We start from the raw sequence: 15,595 nt of genomic DNA, 5'->3' as shown, positions 1-15,595 counted from the left end.
ATACTATTTTAAAAAAATAAAACCAAAGATTATCATTAAAAAATAATAAGATAATTTTAAACTATAAGATATAGACAAAATTTGCTTACAAACATTACATGAGATATGTTAAAAAGTTTTTTAAATTTCACCAAAAGAAAATAGTCTATATTCCTAAGCATTTATACTACATTAATTAAAATAATTTAAATTATTAAATTATTAAAACAATATTATAATTTAAATAAAATAATTATAATATTATATATCATATTAATAATAATATTCTAAGTTAAATGACATTTATATTTTAAAGACAAATCAAAACTTTTAATTATTTTCATTAAATATATATGATAAAAGTTGTGATTAAATAATAGAGTCAATGACAATGCAATGATGATAATGATAAAAATAAAGATGATAATACAATGGTAATGATAAAAATAAAGATGAGAATGCATTTTTAGAACTAAAAAAAACATTTTAAAAAATTTACAATTTTTTTCTTGATTTGAGAAAAATATAAAATTATTTTAAAATTAAATTAAAAATTATTTCAACTTCATTCTTTTTATGAACGCATCTTATTTTAAAATAATATTTAAAAAAAAATAATAAAAATTCGCAATCATCCCGAACGTCATCATCTATCTTAACCTGTGTTAAAGAATCACTATTGTTCTACGATCTACAGCGAGATTCCTCCGCTTTTACACCGTTAAGGTTTGGCCTACATTTGTAAATTAGAAAATCGCCCCTAGAAATCGCCCACGTTGCTACATGCTGCTTCTGGTTCGCGCGTGTGGAACTGTCATCATCACTACCACCTAACAAGCAACCCCAAACTCAACAAAAAAGAAGAAAATAAAAGTATATATTATCATCTGAGTTCCACTTTCAACAATGGAACAACCCACACTTAGACCCTCATGGTGAGTGAAATATTCAATCATCCAAGAAACCCATCCCAACTTGCTCCATCTCCTATTATATTCACCACTTAACGCTTTCTTATGCATCTCATTAGCTTAATTAATACCACAACAATCTAATCTGCCTTTTTTTTTTTTAACTTTCTTTAGTAGAATGAAAAATTAGTTTTTTTTTAATCCTCAACTACCACCATTTCCCCCCTAAAAGGATTCTGTTGCAGTAATTTATTTCATTTGTTTGTTTATTACTACGTAAAGATATTTTATGATGGATGATACACTGTGCATATAGTGTTGGTTTTTTTTTTTTTTACTCGTAGTCTATCCTTATCTGATGACCATAGTATTATTTTTTTCGTACCCCTAATTGGGAATCTTGATTCATATTTTTGTGATCAAGCCTACTCTTGCACGCTAACTAACGCCATATTTTCTTCTTTTCTTCTTATCTTATTGTTGCAGACTTTCGGGTCATCATTGAGCTTGCTGTAGGTAAAGAAATTTCATCACTTTTTTCCTCTGCCCCCTTTTCATCATCTCATTCATTTATAATCGAAATTCTTGCTCTATTGGGTAACTGGTATTTGGTTGATTTGGAGCAGTGAGGTGTTCAATCTGAAATTTCCTTAACCAAATTCATGGCGGAACTGATAGGGCCTCGCTTGTACAGCTGCTCTAATTGTAGGAACCATGTCTCACTCCATGATGATATCATTTCCAAGGCTTTTCATGTAAACCATCTTTCTCTCTCTGTATTTTTACTTTTCTGGGTGATTTTGGAGACGAAACTTTTTGATGGAGTGTTTTCTTATTCTTACATTTTATGCGAGAATTATGTGAATTTTTAGCCCTGGCTTCTTATATAATATATAATGGTTTGTTGCCAATTGAAAAATCTCCATCTGAAACTGCCTATTACCCTTTTACCTTCCACCTTCTAACCCTCCAGTTATTCAAAGGGTAAGGTGGCTGCTGAATTTAATGATTTCTAGGCGCCATTACTATTACAATGGTTTGTGATGTCGAAAGGTAAAGTGGAGAAGTTCTAGGGTGATTTCAGGAGAGGAAAGAAACCTGAGGTCATGTTTTGCAATTGAGGTGGAGTCTGTGGTTCAATCAGCAATGAGTACTAGACTCACTAGAGCCCACTTCTAAAGCAAAACATGTATATTTCCAATACTATTAGGACTACAATGAATTCAGGCCATATGTTCAATTTTGGAAAAGAGATAAGTTGCTTTTTAATTTTGGTCTTAGGTTCAACTTTGGATACTTCCTTATTCTGTTACTTTGTTGATAGGAGTAAAAAGAATTCGGTCTGTACTATATATTAATTAATACAGGTAAATTTCTAGTGCATTATGGGTTGACTAAGTTTGATGTAATGATATAATGAGTAGTGAGTTATACCAGATAGTTTTTGATGCATTGGCAGTGTGAGACTGATGGCACTGGTGGCAATTTTGGTTGTGAATAAGTGAATAATGAAGACTTGTTTTCTATCAGTTAATTGCACATACACCTAGCGACAGTTGCTATAGATGTCTGTTGGCAGTGATTTTCAACGTAAGGTTATCTGCATATTTATTCAGGATTCTTTGTGTTGAAATTTTAAAACAGCATTTCAAAAGTAGGAGATTTAGAATTTCAACCTTTGTCTGCATCTCTCTCTCTCTCTCTCTTTAAATGGTTTTACCCACATAACAGCCAAATATCACAAAGATTGCAATTCTGTCTGTTTCCTAGATGAAAATATTCCCAAGGGATCTTTGTTTTCTCATTTGGACTTCACATCTTCTCTAACTAAAGGCTTTTGGTTGTTATTCTTGGCATTTAAACTTGCACTTTGGTTTTATGATTTTATCTCCTACAAAAGCTTTACCAGATCATTTTCTGATATTATTGTCAAATTTTATAATTAGGGAAGAAACGGCCGAGCCTTTCTGTTTTCCCATGCAATGAATATTGTCACAGGGCCAAAAGAAGACAGACATCTCTTGACTGGCCTCCACACTGTTGCTGATGTTTATTGTGGTGATTGCCGTGAAGTGTTGGGTTGGAAGTATGAAAGAGCTTACGAAGCATCCCAGAAGTACAAGGAAGGAAAGTTCATACTTGAAAAGTCAAAAATTGCTAAGGAGAACTGGTAGCATTCCTTTCTGCTCCCCATTCTATTCATGCTTTGTGATTGTCATCTTGTACAGGAAGTTCTTACCTTCAACCATTTGAAATTTGTCATTGTTTCCCCTACTTCATTGTAGTTCCTCATGTTATGACCAGAAGTGAAATTGTAAGAGAAACTTTTTATTCCCTGTTAATGACATTGTATATTCATTTTTCTGGTCTACGAATATCATGGTTATCTATGAAAAACAATATCAGGTCCAAATTACCCAGCCCATCCTACAAATTTCATTTTGGGAAGATGAACTTTGCTGACATGTAGAGTTTTCTTCTAGTGCCTTATTACTCTCGGGTTGTGGCTTGATAAATAAAGTAGTAGATCTTATGATTGAGTTTAATATTTGGTAATAACACAAGTTGGCTCAGCTTTAAAAATTTGGCTATTTGGGTTCCTCTATGGATGCTATACTTTTAAAGTTCTGCTTTCATTTGTCAATTAACGGAAGCTGCTCATACATAACAGAATACTATGTTACCGAAGCCTTTTAATGTCTGCTCTTCTGTTTCAATTTTCCTTATCCGTGCATTCAGTTCTTTTGACCACTTATAATGTTCCAATTCAGTTGGACGGTAACTTTGAGATTCAGGTAATTTGGGGAACCTTTAAAAAAAAAAAAAGGAAGGTAATTTGGGGGGAAAATGTGTGCAGCACTTTCTTTACTAACAAAGAGTACTTTTATTTACTGAAATTTATTAAAATTCATGAAATAAACCGAGATCCGTTACATAACAAGTGAGTTCACATCATTTTGTGGATTTTATAAAATTTTAGTCAATTATAAAAGGTAGCAGTAGTATGTTGCAAAGACTGTGTTAACTGTAAAGGGTCTGAGCGCGTTGCGTAATTACCAATGGCAATGATGGTTGTCATTACTAGTTGGTAGAATTGAATAGTGTGGACAAAGATTTTGCATTCAATTTTTGGCAATAGATATTAATTGCTAACTATCACGGTAAGCCAAGCCCCTAAGGCTCTCAACATTCCCCTTTTTCTAACCTTCTAGCACCGAAAAAACGAAACTGGTAGACATACTAGTGCGATACTACTCCTACTTCACATGTGTATACTTTCTTTTCTGTTGGCTGAATAATACGGCTAAAACTTGTTGAGAGCAGCATGCTTGGTAGAATTACATTTCAGATTGAGAGCATATTTCTTTGATTTTTATCCAAAAGCCCACAGCGGTGCTTTAATATCTTATATATCAGATTCTACAAGTAGGGCTTAAGAAATGTTTTACCATCACAGTATTTCATTAGACGACTAGGAACTTGGGAGGAAAGAATAAGAAAAGGAAAACAGAGTAGTGGTGCTTTAATATGTTATATCCTAGTAAGGCTTGTGCATCATTTATCCTAGTAGGGCTTGAGCAATGTTTCACTATCAAAGTGGTGTTTGAAAACATTTCATTAGACAACTAGGAAGGTAGGGGGAAAGAATAGGAAGAGGAAACAGAGTGGTGATTTACTATCATAATTTTTACAGCGAAAAACCTTTCTAGCTAGATGGTGGAAATTGGAGATATAGTGAAAGCTGATTGAAGAATAAAAAGCTCTTAATTTCTTCGAGAGGCCTTTCGCTCCTACCTGTAGTACTATCTGGCAACTCTCTTCCCAAATTGATAGGTTTTAACCTTTATTTTATTAGCACATTATCCAGGATAAGGTTTGGAAGCTCATCAAGGATGCTTTCTCTAGTGGCTTTATTGATCCTTCTCGCTTGGATGAGACCATTATTTGGCTTATTCCCAAAATTGATAATACGTCATATTAATTTTACAAGCAATGTGATGATATATAAGATTGTAATTAGGCATGACAGGGAGGTGGGTTGGGGGCAAATTTAGCTCTTTCCATCTTCGATCTCATTCAAGGCCGGGCCAGTTTAAGAAAAGATGATTTAAAAATAAAATAAAATAATTGAACTCAACCTTATCTACATGAGATTTTATTGGGTTCAGGAGAATCCGCGAGATACCCACTTCACTTTTTTATTTAAAAAATATATTTATTTATATATTTTTAAATAAATAATATACTAAATTATCAATTACTTTATAAAACAAACAATATATAAAACTTGTTACAGGTGACACGACACTATTACTAGTCTTGGAAGACTTAAAGGGGGACTGCCATAACATTAAAAAACTTTGTGGTGCATGAATTTTACCGAAGGAACAATATTAATTCAACAATCAATGTTTTGTATATTTCTAATGATGCCCATAAAATAAAACCGAGTTTGTGTATTACTACCATAATTGTTAAGAAATGAAAGGTATAAATGTAATTTTATTCCTTTAATTTGTAATGTGTACGAGTTATCTTTACCTCGTCTTGATCCGACGTATTTACATCAATCTTAGTTGGGATATCTTTTGCTTAACATCAACTAAGACACTTGACAAAGACATCTTCAATTGATGGGTATAAGTCTAGAAAAAATTATCTTAGTTTTATAAATTCTAATTTATAAAAGAAATATGGCTCATGAATTAGCCCTAACCCACTAGGCCTAAAAGGACTTTTTCATCTTATGGGTCATTTGGTCTTAGCCTACATGGGTTTGAGCTAAATAGGTTAGGTTTGGTTGATTTGACAACTATAGTTAATAGAATAATTTTTTTAAATATTTTACCTACATAAAACATGCACAACATGCATAAATCAAAGCATTAATACTAGCCAATGAAATTTAAATGATAAAAGGATACACAATTTTGACATATTCATAGCATATAATAACTATTATAAAAAGGTTAAAAAACATGTATTTAAAAAGGAGATGAAATTCATGCTAGTTATATAAACTAAAATGTGGAAAGTAACTCCATACCTCACGATTAAGGTTTTCCATGCAATATTGTGCGACAAAGATATTTACTGAGATAAAAGTTTTATAACACTAGACAAGAGGATAGACCTTGAACTTTAAGTTAGGACTCAACCCATCATAGAAACAATACACACTTAGATCTTAAGTCCAAATAATTAAAATCTATCAATTAAAATACCATAATTTTTTATATGATTAATCATCTAAATTTAATCCAATATTGTGCAAAAGATTTTTTCATAAAAGAGTATGGAAAAAATTATCAGGCCTAAAGGACTTTTTCATCTTATGGGTCATTTGGCCCTAGTCCACATAGGTTGGAGCTAAATCGGTTAGTGTTGGCCAATTTGACAGCTATAGTTAATAGATTAAAAAAATTCAATGTTTTACCAACATAAAACATGCATAAATCTAAGCTTTGATACCCGCTGACGAAATTTAAATGATAAAAGGATACACAATTTTGACATTCATAGCATATAATAACTATTATAAAAAGGTTAGAAATCTTGTATTTAAAACGGAGATGAAATTCATGTTAGTTATATGAAATAAAATGAGGAGAGTAACTCCATACCTCAAGATTAGGGATTTCCATGCAATATTGTGCAACAAAGATATTTACTGGGATAAAAGTTTTATAACACTAGACAAGAGGATAGACCTTGAACTTTAAGTTAGGACTCAACCCATCATAGAAACAAGACACACTTAAATCGCAAGTCCAAATAATTAAAATCTATCAATTAAATTACCATAATTTTTTTATATTATTAATCATCTAAAATTTAATCCAATGATAATTTTAAAAATGTTAATCCATAAATTTTCAACATGAGAGTTTTATTTTAAGTCGTGTATTCTAATTTATAAATAACAGCAGATAGAGGGAATCCAAATACATGAAGATAAGAACGTGCATGGTTATGTTCTCATTAATTTGAATAGTTTATAAGGCAAGTTTAAGAAGGATTTCATCTTGGTAGGAAAATAATAGGAATGCAGAGCTAATCCCAACTCATGAGTCATGACTTGTCCTTATTTATTTGTGCATCACATACATTAGTCCAAAATGGAGACTCAGTGCGCAGAGTTGAGATTCCATCCCCGGATCTTGTGAGTGCTAGCAACGAAATTTCAAAGTACCGGTGGGGGCAATGCTGCTTCAAAATTCAAACTTCTGTAGAAGACTGGATTCTTATATTTATAATAAAAAAAATAAGTGGACGCCATGTTACTCATTCAATTTTCAAATGAATTTGTTATTTAATCCGGGTTTAAAGATTAAGCATGAAAGCTTCCCGTGCAGGTGGGTTACAATGAGTGGTTATCTTCAATTTTGACAATGAACGAATGAATGGCCCCGGCGACGAAGTATATATGTATTCATAAACTAGAAGAAAAACGTGAATGCATGCATTACGAATTTCTCAATTTTAACCTAGGTTAAAGATTTCAGTTCTCTTAGTATGTATACACTTCCTTAAAATCAAGACACCTAACATGTAAGATTACATCTTTTATTTAAAATTTTATGGGTCAACAATAGAGGGTGGGGGGACTATTAAGTGTTGAGAATACTTAACTATTAAAGGAGTATTACCGAAATATCTAAAATTTATTCTGAAGGCACAGACTCATCACAGGTCATAAACACGACGATTATAGCTATCTACAAGGCTATAATAAGGTAAGGTACAATTGCTGATGTATATGAAGTAACATCGTGAATCGGCCCAACGTTATATATATCTTCACCAGCATCTTTCATAGAGTAACTTCGGGAAACAACTCAAACAAGGATGTAATAATTATTGATATTGTTCGATGGAGGGAACTAATTCGATTTGCAATAAAAATTTATACAAAGCAGGTACCTATAGCAGCCCATTCTTTGTTGTACCTTGACTTAAAATTGTTGCCTTATGTAGCCAAACAAATTGCTCCGAGGCGATCCCAAAGGTGTACATTTTCTTAACATGATTTCGTTAGAAAAATGAATGATCACCTGCTTGCACATATATGGTCCCGCAGCTACGTGAATAATTACCCTTTCTGTCCTTAATGTTAGGACCTGTCTAGTACGTAGAAACCCTAATGTAAAAAGGTCATGATTGGAGAGAATAGCCATAGGTTGAAAGGGTCGTCCTCTAGATTTTGATATCCAATGCCTACATACATCAATTCTCTCCATATGATTTAGTCATAAGTAATGAGAATTTCCTTCGTAGATTAATAAATCATGCTTTTACCAACTCCTAAAAATAGTAGTCTCGTTCTTCTAGGATCTCAAGACGATACAGTATATAGTACCGACTCAAATCCAAATGAATGATAGTACATTCAATAGATACTCCTACACTTACACACACATACAAAAAAAAAAATTAAACATTGTTTAATTCAATTGCTAGTGGATGTTTTGTGGAGTAGATCGTATATGAATGAGTTTGCAGATTCCCCTAGCTATGGCCATGATGCGAAGTAATTGTAAAACTTTATTTAATCTTTAATATATACATATGCATATATGCTTAACACGTTAGACCCAACTAAAAGCAACAAGTAATATTTACCAAGGGCACATTTTTATATTATCATTCGATAAAGTGAGTAAGGTCTATATATGGAGGAGGACACTTGCGGTGGAGGATAATATTCTTGCACGGTTACCAAGAGGAATGTTTGTAGGTCCCTCCACTGGAAAAGGAATAGAGACTAGAGTCAAGCTCCAGCTTCTTTGGCTTTCAATATAAGAAAGGGAAAAAGAAGACCCATGTGGGGGATATATAAAAATCAAATAATAATGTTCACAACTTGGACCAAAGTGACTGCACGAAGCTTCATCAACAGAAGGGAACTGTTAGTGAGTGTCATGGAAAACAAGGGACCAACCAACTTTCATGAATGAAAATTATAGGTTAATGCATTTAGCTAAAATGAATCAAGTTTGTGTTTGCTTAAACGTTTGAACTCAATCGATCGATCAAACAAAAGCAATAAATTATTACTTCTCACAAAATGAGACTTCAAAATTCGTACAACCTGAACATAACATAACGGGTTCGCAAACATGCCCTAAAGAGATCAAGAAGGATAGCAAGGTTTTATTACTCGTTTCTATAAATGTGTAGTGATCGGAAACCATGGAGAAACTTTAAAGTGCAAGTTAATAACATTGCACGGTGTATTATTATACTATTCATTATTACAAAGGGCTAGTTAGCTGAGTAGTAGTATTAATTTCATAGATCCTATTTGGTTGCTTCATGAAAACCAAAAGGATGGAAGAATCTGAAATACCAAGTGGTAGTACTGTTAAAATCTGACACTTCTGATCGGTTGGCAAGCAAAAAGAAAGGAAAAGAAATGAGAGTGCGACCACTTTTGCTGTAAAGGATTTGACAGCCATCATTCCAATTCACTATATATAAATCACCCAAAAAATCCCAGTTTAGAATTTACAAATACAAACACTAAAAATACTAGCTAGTAACGTTATAATGCAATTTCAATGGATAACAAAAATAATGATCGTTTAACAAAATTACTTTATCTATAAAGTATTTTTTTACCAGAAAATCTAATATACACTTATTTGGTGCACTGACTTGTTAAGTGCCCTTATTTTAACCTAAATAAATTATATTTAGAAGGCCATTTAAATTTCAAGGGTTGTGCATGACCAACTAAAGTCTCTTGGTACCTGACAATAGGTATTGATCGGAAAAGCCAAAAATGAAAAATCAGTACTATTGATTATGATATATATATATATATATATATGGTTATGGACTCGAAGCTCCTGATGCTAAACCTAAAAATTAAAATGAAAGGTAGCTTCAAAATACAGCCACATTCTTGGGGACCAAAAGCCAAAAATCAAAGTGGGACTACTGGGGAAAGGAAAAGACCAAAAAAAATTGAAATGGATTAAAGAGAGAAGCAAAACAGAAAGAAGCCATGTACCCTATTTTTGTTAGTGGTTCTGATCACACTCCAAACACAAACACAACCACACTCCCCCCATTAAGAAAATAAAATAAAAATAAAGGCTAAAACAGCAACAACCCCCTGTTCTTTTTTTTTCTATAATATCTACCATGATCCTCCACCTAACATGCCATTCCAATACCCATGAGCTGAACCCTCTTGACTTCTATTCTGCTGATGATCAAACTCATTTGTGCTTGGAACCTGCTGCTTCAAATCCTCCACAGTAGGAAACAAGATCCGTGCACCACCAGTAGTAGGATCCTCTTGAATTCCCTGATGAAGACCCCCATAAGTACCATTATCAAACCCCTCAAGACTGAAGTTAAGGCCATGATGTGGTGGCTTAAAGTCTTGCAAGGGAAATCCATGATGAGTTGAATTATACATTGGCATGAAGGAGTTCAAACCCCTTGAGGAAGCAGCAGCAATCCCAGTCTTGAGAAGCTCCATGGCAGACAACTGATGGTGAGAAGATGCAGATGTTGGTGTTGATGAGGAAGTAGGGTTTTGATGAAGGCCACCCTTGTCTAATTCAGTGTTGTAAGGAACCTCAATGAGCTTTGACATGGACACAGTGTTGTAGTCTTCAGCTGGTGGATATGCTAGGTTAAGGTCTTGGCCTTGGTGGATCTTAGGGTCCTGGGAAGCAGATTGAGGGAAATTAGGTGTTGTGAGATCAGGAAGCTTCTTTGCTTGTGCTGATGCTGATGATGGTGGTGGCGCTGATGGGGTTGATCTTTTGTTCTTTCTAGAGCCACCACCGACAGGAACGTTTCTGAGAGAACCACCCTCAGTCCAATACCTTCTACATGTCTTGCAAAAGTACCTTGGCTGAGAGAGGCTATAGTTGTTGTAGTAGCAGAATTTGGTGTTGGTTGAATTGCACCTTGGACAGTTCAAAGCTTGATCCTTTTGAGGCCTTGCCCTTCTCTCCAACATAGGAGGAGGAGGAGGCTTTGAACCTCCTTCCATAGTAGGTTGTTTAACCACTCCAATACCCTGAAAAAATATCCAATTTTTTTCAAAACAATAAAAACAAAAAGACAGCAAAAGGCCATAACTGAAATTCAAAACCTTTGCTTCTGAGAAAAAGATAGTCTTAGGAAGGAAACAAACAAAACAAGCAAACAAAGAAGGGTGTTTTTATTTATTACACTTTGAGAGGGGATTACAACAGCAGTGGTATGATACAAACAAATATGTTAACTTTTTTCTTTGGGTCCTTTATCCTTTATCAGATGGTGGAAAGGAAAAAAATGGGAAAAAGAAAGGAGAAGTACTTTCAATAGCAGAAAAAAAAAAAAGAGGGAAAGATCCTTAAAAAGACAGCAACAAAAATTGAATTTAAGTGGGGGGCTGAGCTGAACGTCAGAAAAAGTTGGAGATAAAGTGAAACTTAACTTCCCCCTTAGAACTATAGGAATATTAATCAAAATAATTTCCCAAGCCCAAAACTTAATCTAAATTATGGTTTGAAAATCACGACCCCCAGCAGAGATTTTCATGATTATAAGGAAAGAAAACAGAAAAAGGTTCTGTGTACCTGTGCCCACTGAGCTGTGTCCATGGATTTAAGAAAGAGAATGGAAAAAAGGAAAAGCAACGAGTCCTCAGAGAAAGAAAAAAGAACACCACTTTTCTAGAGAGTGTTAAAAGCGTGTAAAGCTTTAAGAGATGGGGTGGAATATAGTGGTGGTTCCATCCATGTGTTGGCCAACTAGCTAGCTATATTACACATGAAAGGGTAGCATAGTCTTTTGAAACCCTTTTAATTCACAACTTTGATTTTTTTAACTAAAACATTTCATTTATTTTTCTGATTTTTATTATCTCTTAATTGCTTTGTTATTACAACACCCATTATATTTTTTGTTTTTATTTTCTATGCCCATTTTACACTCCACGACGAAGGTTGTGTAAATGTATATCATTTTTTCTTTAATTAATTACTATTTGTCATATATATATATGATGAGACGTACGGAAAATTTGTGTACATGGCATGTAAGCTTACTGAGAAAGTATGTACAAGAGTCAACAATATTCTTCCCTGGTGTCTTTTTTGTACAAGCACATTAGAATTAGTGGGTTGATAACTTGATATTATACTTTACGAGGAGCCGCTGATTCCTCATCTTATTCCTTTCTCATCATGCAAATAACTAATTAGTCACATTGAAAAAAAAACGGTTAGATTTCAACCCCGAACAGTTGAGCCTATTAAAATAGGTCAAAATCAACTTTACTTATAAACTTTTATATCACAATAAATTTTAACTTAAAATCAATTAATATTAAATAAAATTATCCAACAAATATATAAACTATATTTCAAGAATTGAGATTCGTGATATGAAATTATTCTTTTTAACAAAAGCAAAAATAGTTTCATATATATGCTTGGAATATAGGATACAACACATTTCAATTTTTATGTTAAGAGCCCTAAAAAGAAAGACGTTATGTAATTAAAAAATTAAAATATGTCGCAAAATCGAATAATAGTTTAGAATGGTTCTATGCATTTAAGGTTTTCTTTTTAAGAAATATAGTTTGTAAAACACACATTGAGTCTTAAGATGTATTCTAATCCTGATGAACTTTTGATATCTAAATCATCTGAATCTTTAGAATTTTAAAAATATAGTTTGTCAATATCAAATAAATATTGAATTGTTATAAACTTTAATATTTGTTTGTAATTCTTGGTTATTAAAAAAATTGTGACTGCAATTTTAGTTCTAACAAGTAACCTTCAAGGTTATAAATATTTAGGGCAGAAATATTTCAACATTTCATTATTTTAGACACTTTATTAAATTTTTTTAATATTATGTCATTTTTTTCCTCTTTCTCTACGTGTTAACTAACATTTCTCATTTTTCTTCATGTCTTTTTTCTTAACACATCTATCATATGAAGTATTTTACTTATATTTTTATAAAAAAAATTATCTTTCGAAGTGTACGTTAACTTGAAGTGTTCACATATATTTTTCCTTTAAAGTATTTATAACTGCAATAGTGATTATATCCTATGTATTTAGTTGTAATTTCTCACGATATAAAAAAAAATGAGATGAAACTTCATTGTGACTGCAACTAGAATTATATTAAAAAATGTAATTCCATTAAGGATGATTTATAATTTAAAGAATAACTAACAAAATGTGGAGATTTGTTATCTTCAATTAAAGTTATATTTGAGTTACTATATTTATTTTTTATTTTTGAATCATCCTTTTTAAGGCAAGGAGATTTGAATATTTTATTACAGAGAGTTTGAATCTCTCGTTGTAAAGTGCAATAAATGATTTATTGATCAGACTACGATACATGACATATAATATTAATCCAGCTACTTCCTTTTTTTAGATAATCCAGCTTCTTCTTAGAAGGCGAAGTAAGTAATATTTTGATAAGAAAAGTATTTATCAATATTACATTATATACATAACAAATCATGAATGTATTAAACTATTTATTATTGTTTTTTCTATTAAAGTCTCATATTCCTTACTTTATTCGTATTAACTTTAGAGAAGTTAAATATCTAATTTATTATATTAAATTTGTCTTTGTATGAGATGTTAGATAATTTTATCGTGAGAAGCCAAATTTTATATTGTAAGAAACACGCTGCTTAATTTTGCTGGATCAACAAATATTTAGTTGATTATAGCAAATATTTTATAAGTTAAATATATTATTAGCTCTGGAATATATAATATTTTTTAATTTCTATAAAATTTTAATTTTTAAATTTTTTAATGAGTAAATATTAGTTTTATTAACGGATGAAATTGAATCCACGATATTTTTTTTTCTCTTAATCATCCAAAACACCTTATATCTTCTAACTATTTTTAGTCTCTATAATTAATAATAATATATCTTTCTTTTTTATTAAACATGCTTTTGGACTTTAATAAGAAATTTAAACCACATCATTTTATTAAAAATAAAAAGTCAAAACTTTTATAAAAAAATAATTGAAAATGTAATGTTTTCATTAAAAACATATTTAAACCTATATACTCTCACAAATCACAATAAGAAATCTGAACTCTTTTTACAAATTTGTTCGCAGCTAAAATTGGAGAGGTAAAGCAAAATAAAGGCTGAAAGCAAGAGTAAAAGGAGATACGGGAATGGTACAGTTTAACCGACAGAGTAAAAAGAAATAAAAAAATAAAACTCCGGTGACAATAGAAAACTAAAAGCCTTAATAACACTTTTTAAGACACTGTTGTTATCGTCATTCTGTTTTGATGATAGTGTTTGGAAATTGAAATAACCTCCATTGGCAAAAAATAATAATTATTCTTTTTTTGGTTTGGATAAAGTAATTCTTTTGTTGGTATTTGTTTCAGTATATCAAAAGTTTTACTTTGGTTAGAAGTTGATATTAAAGATATTAAATTTATAAACACTTTTTTTTTATTAAATCTACCCGCACACCTTTAATAAAGATAAAATCATAAAAAATAATCCAATATCAAAGTAGACAATAATTTAAATATACCGGTTAATCAATTAAATTAAAGTTAAAACATTAATATTGAAAGTAAGGTTTAGATCACTCTTATTTTTTTAATCTCAATCAAGGGCTTGTATCAGTATGATAAAAGTTTCATATCACTTATGAATTGTGATAGTTTATAAACATTTTTTTCTTCTTAATTCGATTATATGTATTTAAATAAGGATAAGACAATACAATAACAAGTTATCAACAATCTTAAATGTAATGAACTAAAGATATATAATAGCAAACTATAAATCAAAATAATATTACTATAGTTTTAAAATGTATAGTCAATTGTGTGCGTTTTCTAAATATAAGGGTGTATTTGTTTTTATATTGAGAAGCTGTTTAGACAGCCATTTAATTAAACGACACTAAATCTATAAACAAGGATGAATGTGCATTAAAACACATGTGAATTGAATATACAAACAAATTAAACAGGAGAGAGAAATTAAAGACAAGGAAAGAAAAATAAATAAATAAAATGTGTTATTGAAATAATTAAGTAGATATAAAAGGGAAAAGGATAAAAAAATATCTGCTTAATTAAATTAATATTAAAAATTAACAAATAGATTAATTTCGTAAAAAACATTTTAATGGTAATAATAATCAACTTAATTTTTATTATATTTTTAATTCAAAATTTACTTTTTTATGCCGTATAAAGATAATATATATTCCTCCTCTTCTTTCACTTTTCTTTACTTTGGAGGGAATTCTTTTAGTCCTATCCCAATATTTTATTTTCACTTCCCAACCACACAATCAAGTGATTTAACATATCTTTCTTCTTTTGGTAATTAAAAACCAAAGGTATCATTCACGAAAAATAATTGTAATCGAACTTTAACCTGAATAATATCATTATACATTATTATTATTATGTTCGGATAAAAAAAGAAATAGTTATACATTGTTAATTTAAAATTTAATTTTTGCCTCTATTTTTCTTTTTAAACTAAAAAGTTTGTTAATATAAGTGAATTTAACGTATGTTTAACCCACTAGGTTAAAAGAATATGTATGAGATCCTAAATTTAAATATCAATGTGATTGGTGTAACAAAAAATGAAGCACAATAAAAGGAGATAGATCATGATCCATTACATACTACTATTTAACCCTATTT

General features: G+C 31.1%; 2 protein-coding genes across 4 annotated transcripts; one reads left to right on the top strand and one right to left on the bottom strand.

Moving 5' to 3' along the window:
• The first annotated feature begins 786 nt into the window (after positions 1 to 786).
• On the top strand, positions 787 to 3,436 carry LOC114415578 (protein yippee-like At4g27745). The gene is made up of 4 exons (XM_028380347.1): positions 787 to 914; positions 1,377 to 1,406; positions 1,517 to 1,645; positions 2,837 to 3,436. The coding sequence occupies exons 3-4, from the start codon at positions 1,553 to 1,555 to the stop codon at positions 3,062 to 3,064; spliced, it is 321 nt and encodes a 106-aa protein (XP_028236148.1). The 5' UTR covers positions 787 to 914; positions 1,377 to 1,406; positions 1,517 to 1,552; the 3' UTR covers positions 3,065 to 3,436.
• A 6,411-nt stretch (positions 3,437 to 9,847) lies between these two features.
• On the bottom strand, positions 9,848 to 11,620 carry LOC114415577 (dof zinc finger protein DOF2.5-like). 3 transcript variants are annotated; one of them, XM_028380344.1, is made up of 2 exons: positions 11,477 to 11,620; positions 9,848 to 10,932 (listed from the first exon to the last, which is right to left on the bottom strand). In XM_028380344.1, the coding sequence occupies exons 1-2, from the start codon at positions 11,498 to 11,500 to the stop codon at positions 10,036 to 10,038; spliced, it is 921 nt and encodes a 306-aa protein (XP_028236145.1). In that variant the 5' UTR covers positions 11,501 to 11,620; the 3' UTR covers positions 9,848 to 10,035. The 3 variants fall into 3 exon arrangements, with proteins under 3 accessions (XP_028236145.1, XP_028236147.1, XP_028236146.1); XM_028380346.1 differs by lacking the exon at positions 11,477 to 11,620 and adding an exon at positions 11,008 to 11,464; XM_028380345.1 differs by lacking the exon at positions 11,477 to 11,620 and adding an exon at positions 11,088 to 11,464.
• Between the last annotated feature and the right edge of the window lie 3,975 nt (positions 11,621 to 15,595).

The sequence above is a fragment of the Glycine soja genome, chromosome 6 (genome assembly GCF_004193775.1).
Source record: "Glycine soja cultivar W05 chromosome 6, ASM419377v2, whole genome shotgun sequence".
NCBI lineage: Eukaryota > Viridiplantae > Streptophyta > Magnoliopsida > Fabales > Fabaceae > Glycine > Glycine soja.
Note: the sequence above shows the minus strand (reverse complement) of the source record. Positions and strands in the feature narration are given on the sequence as shown.

Excerpts from the sequence above, each read along its gene's own strand:
- LOC114415578 (XM_028380347.1), top strand. The coding sequence starts at position 1,553 with ATGGCGGAACTGATAGGGCCTCGCTTGTACAGCTGCTCTAATTGTAGG. Across the intron at positions 1,646-2,836 it reads TCATTTCCAAGGCTTTTCAT|GGAAGAAACGGCCGAGCCTT; the intron begins GTAAACCATCTT and ends TTTTATAATTAG.
- LOC114415577 (XM_028380344.1), bottom strand. The coding sequence starts at position 11,500 with ATGGACACAGCTCAGTGGGCACAG. Across the intron at positions 10,933-11,476 it reads ACACAGCTCAGTGGGCACAG|GGTATTGGAGTGGTTAAACA; the intron begins GTACACAGAACC and ends ATATTTTTTCAG.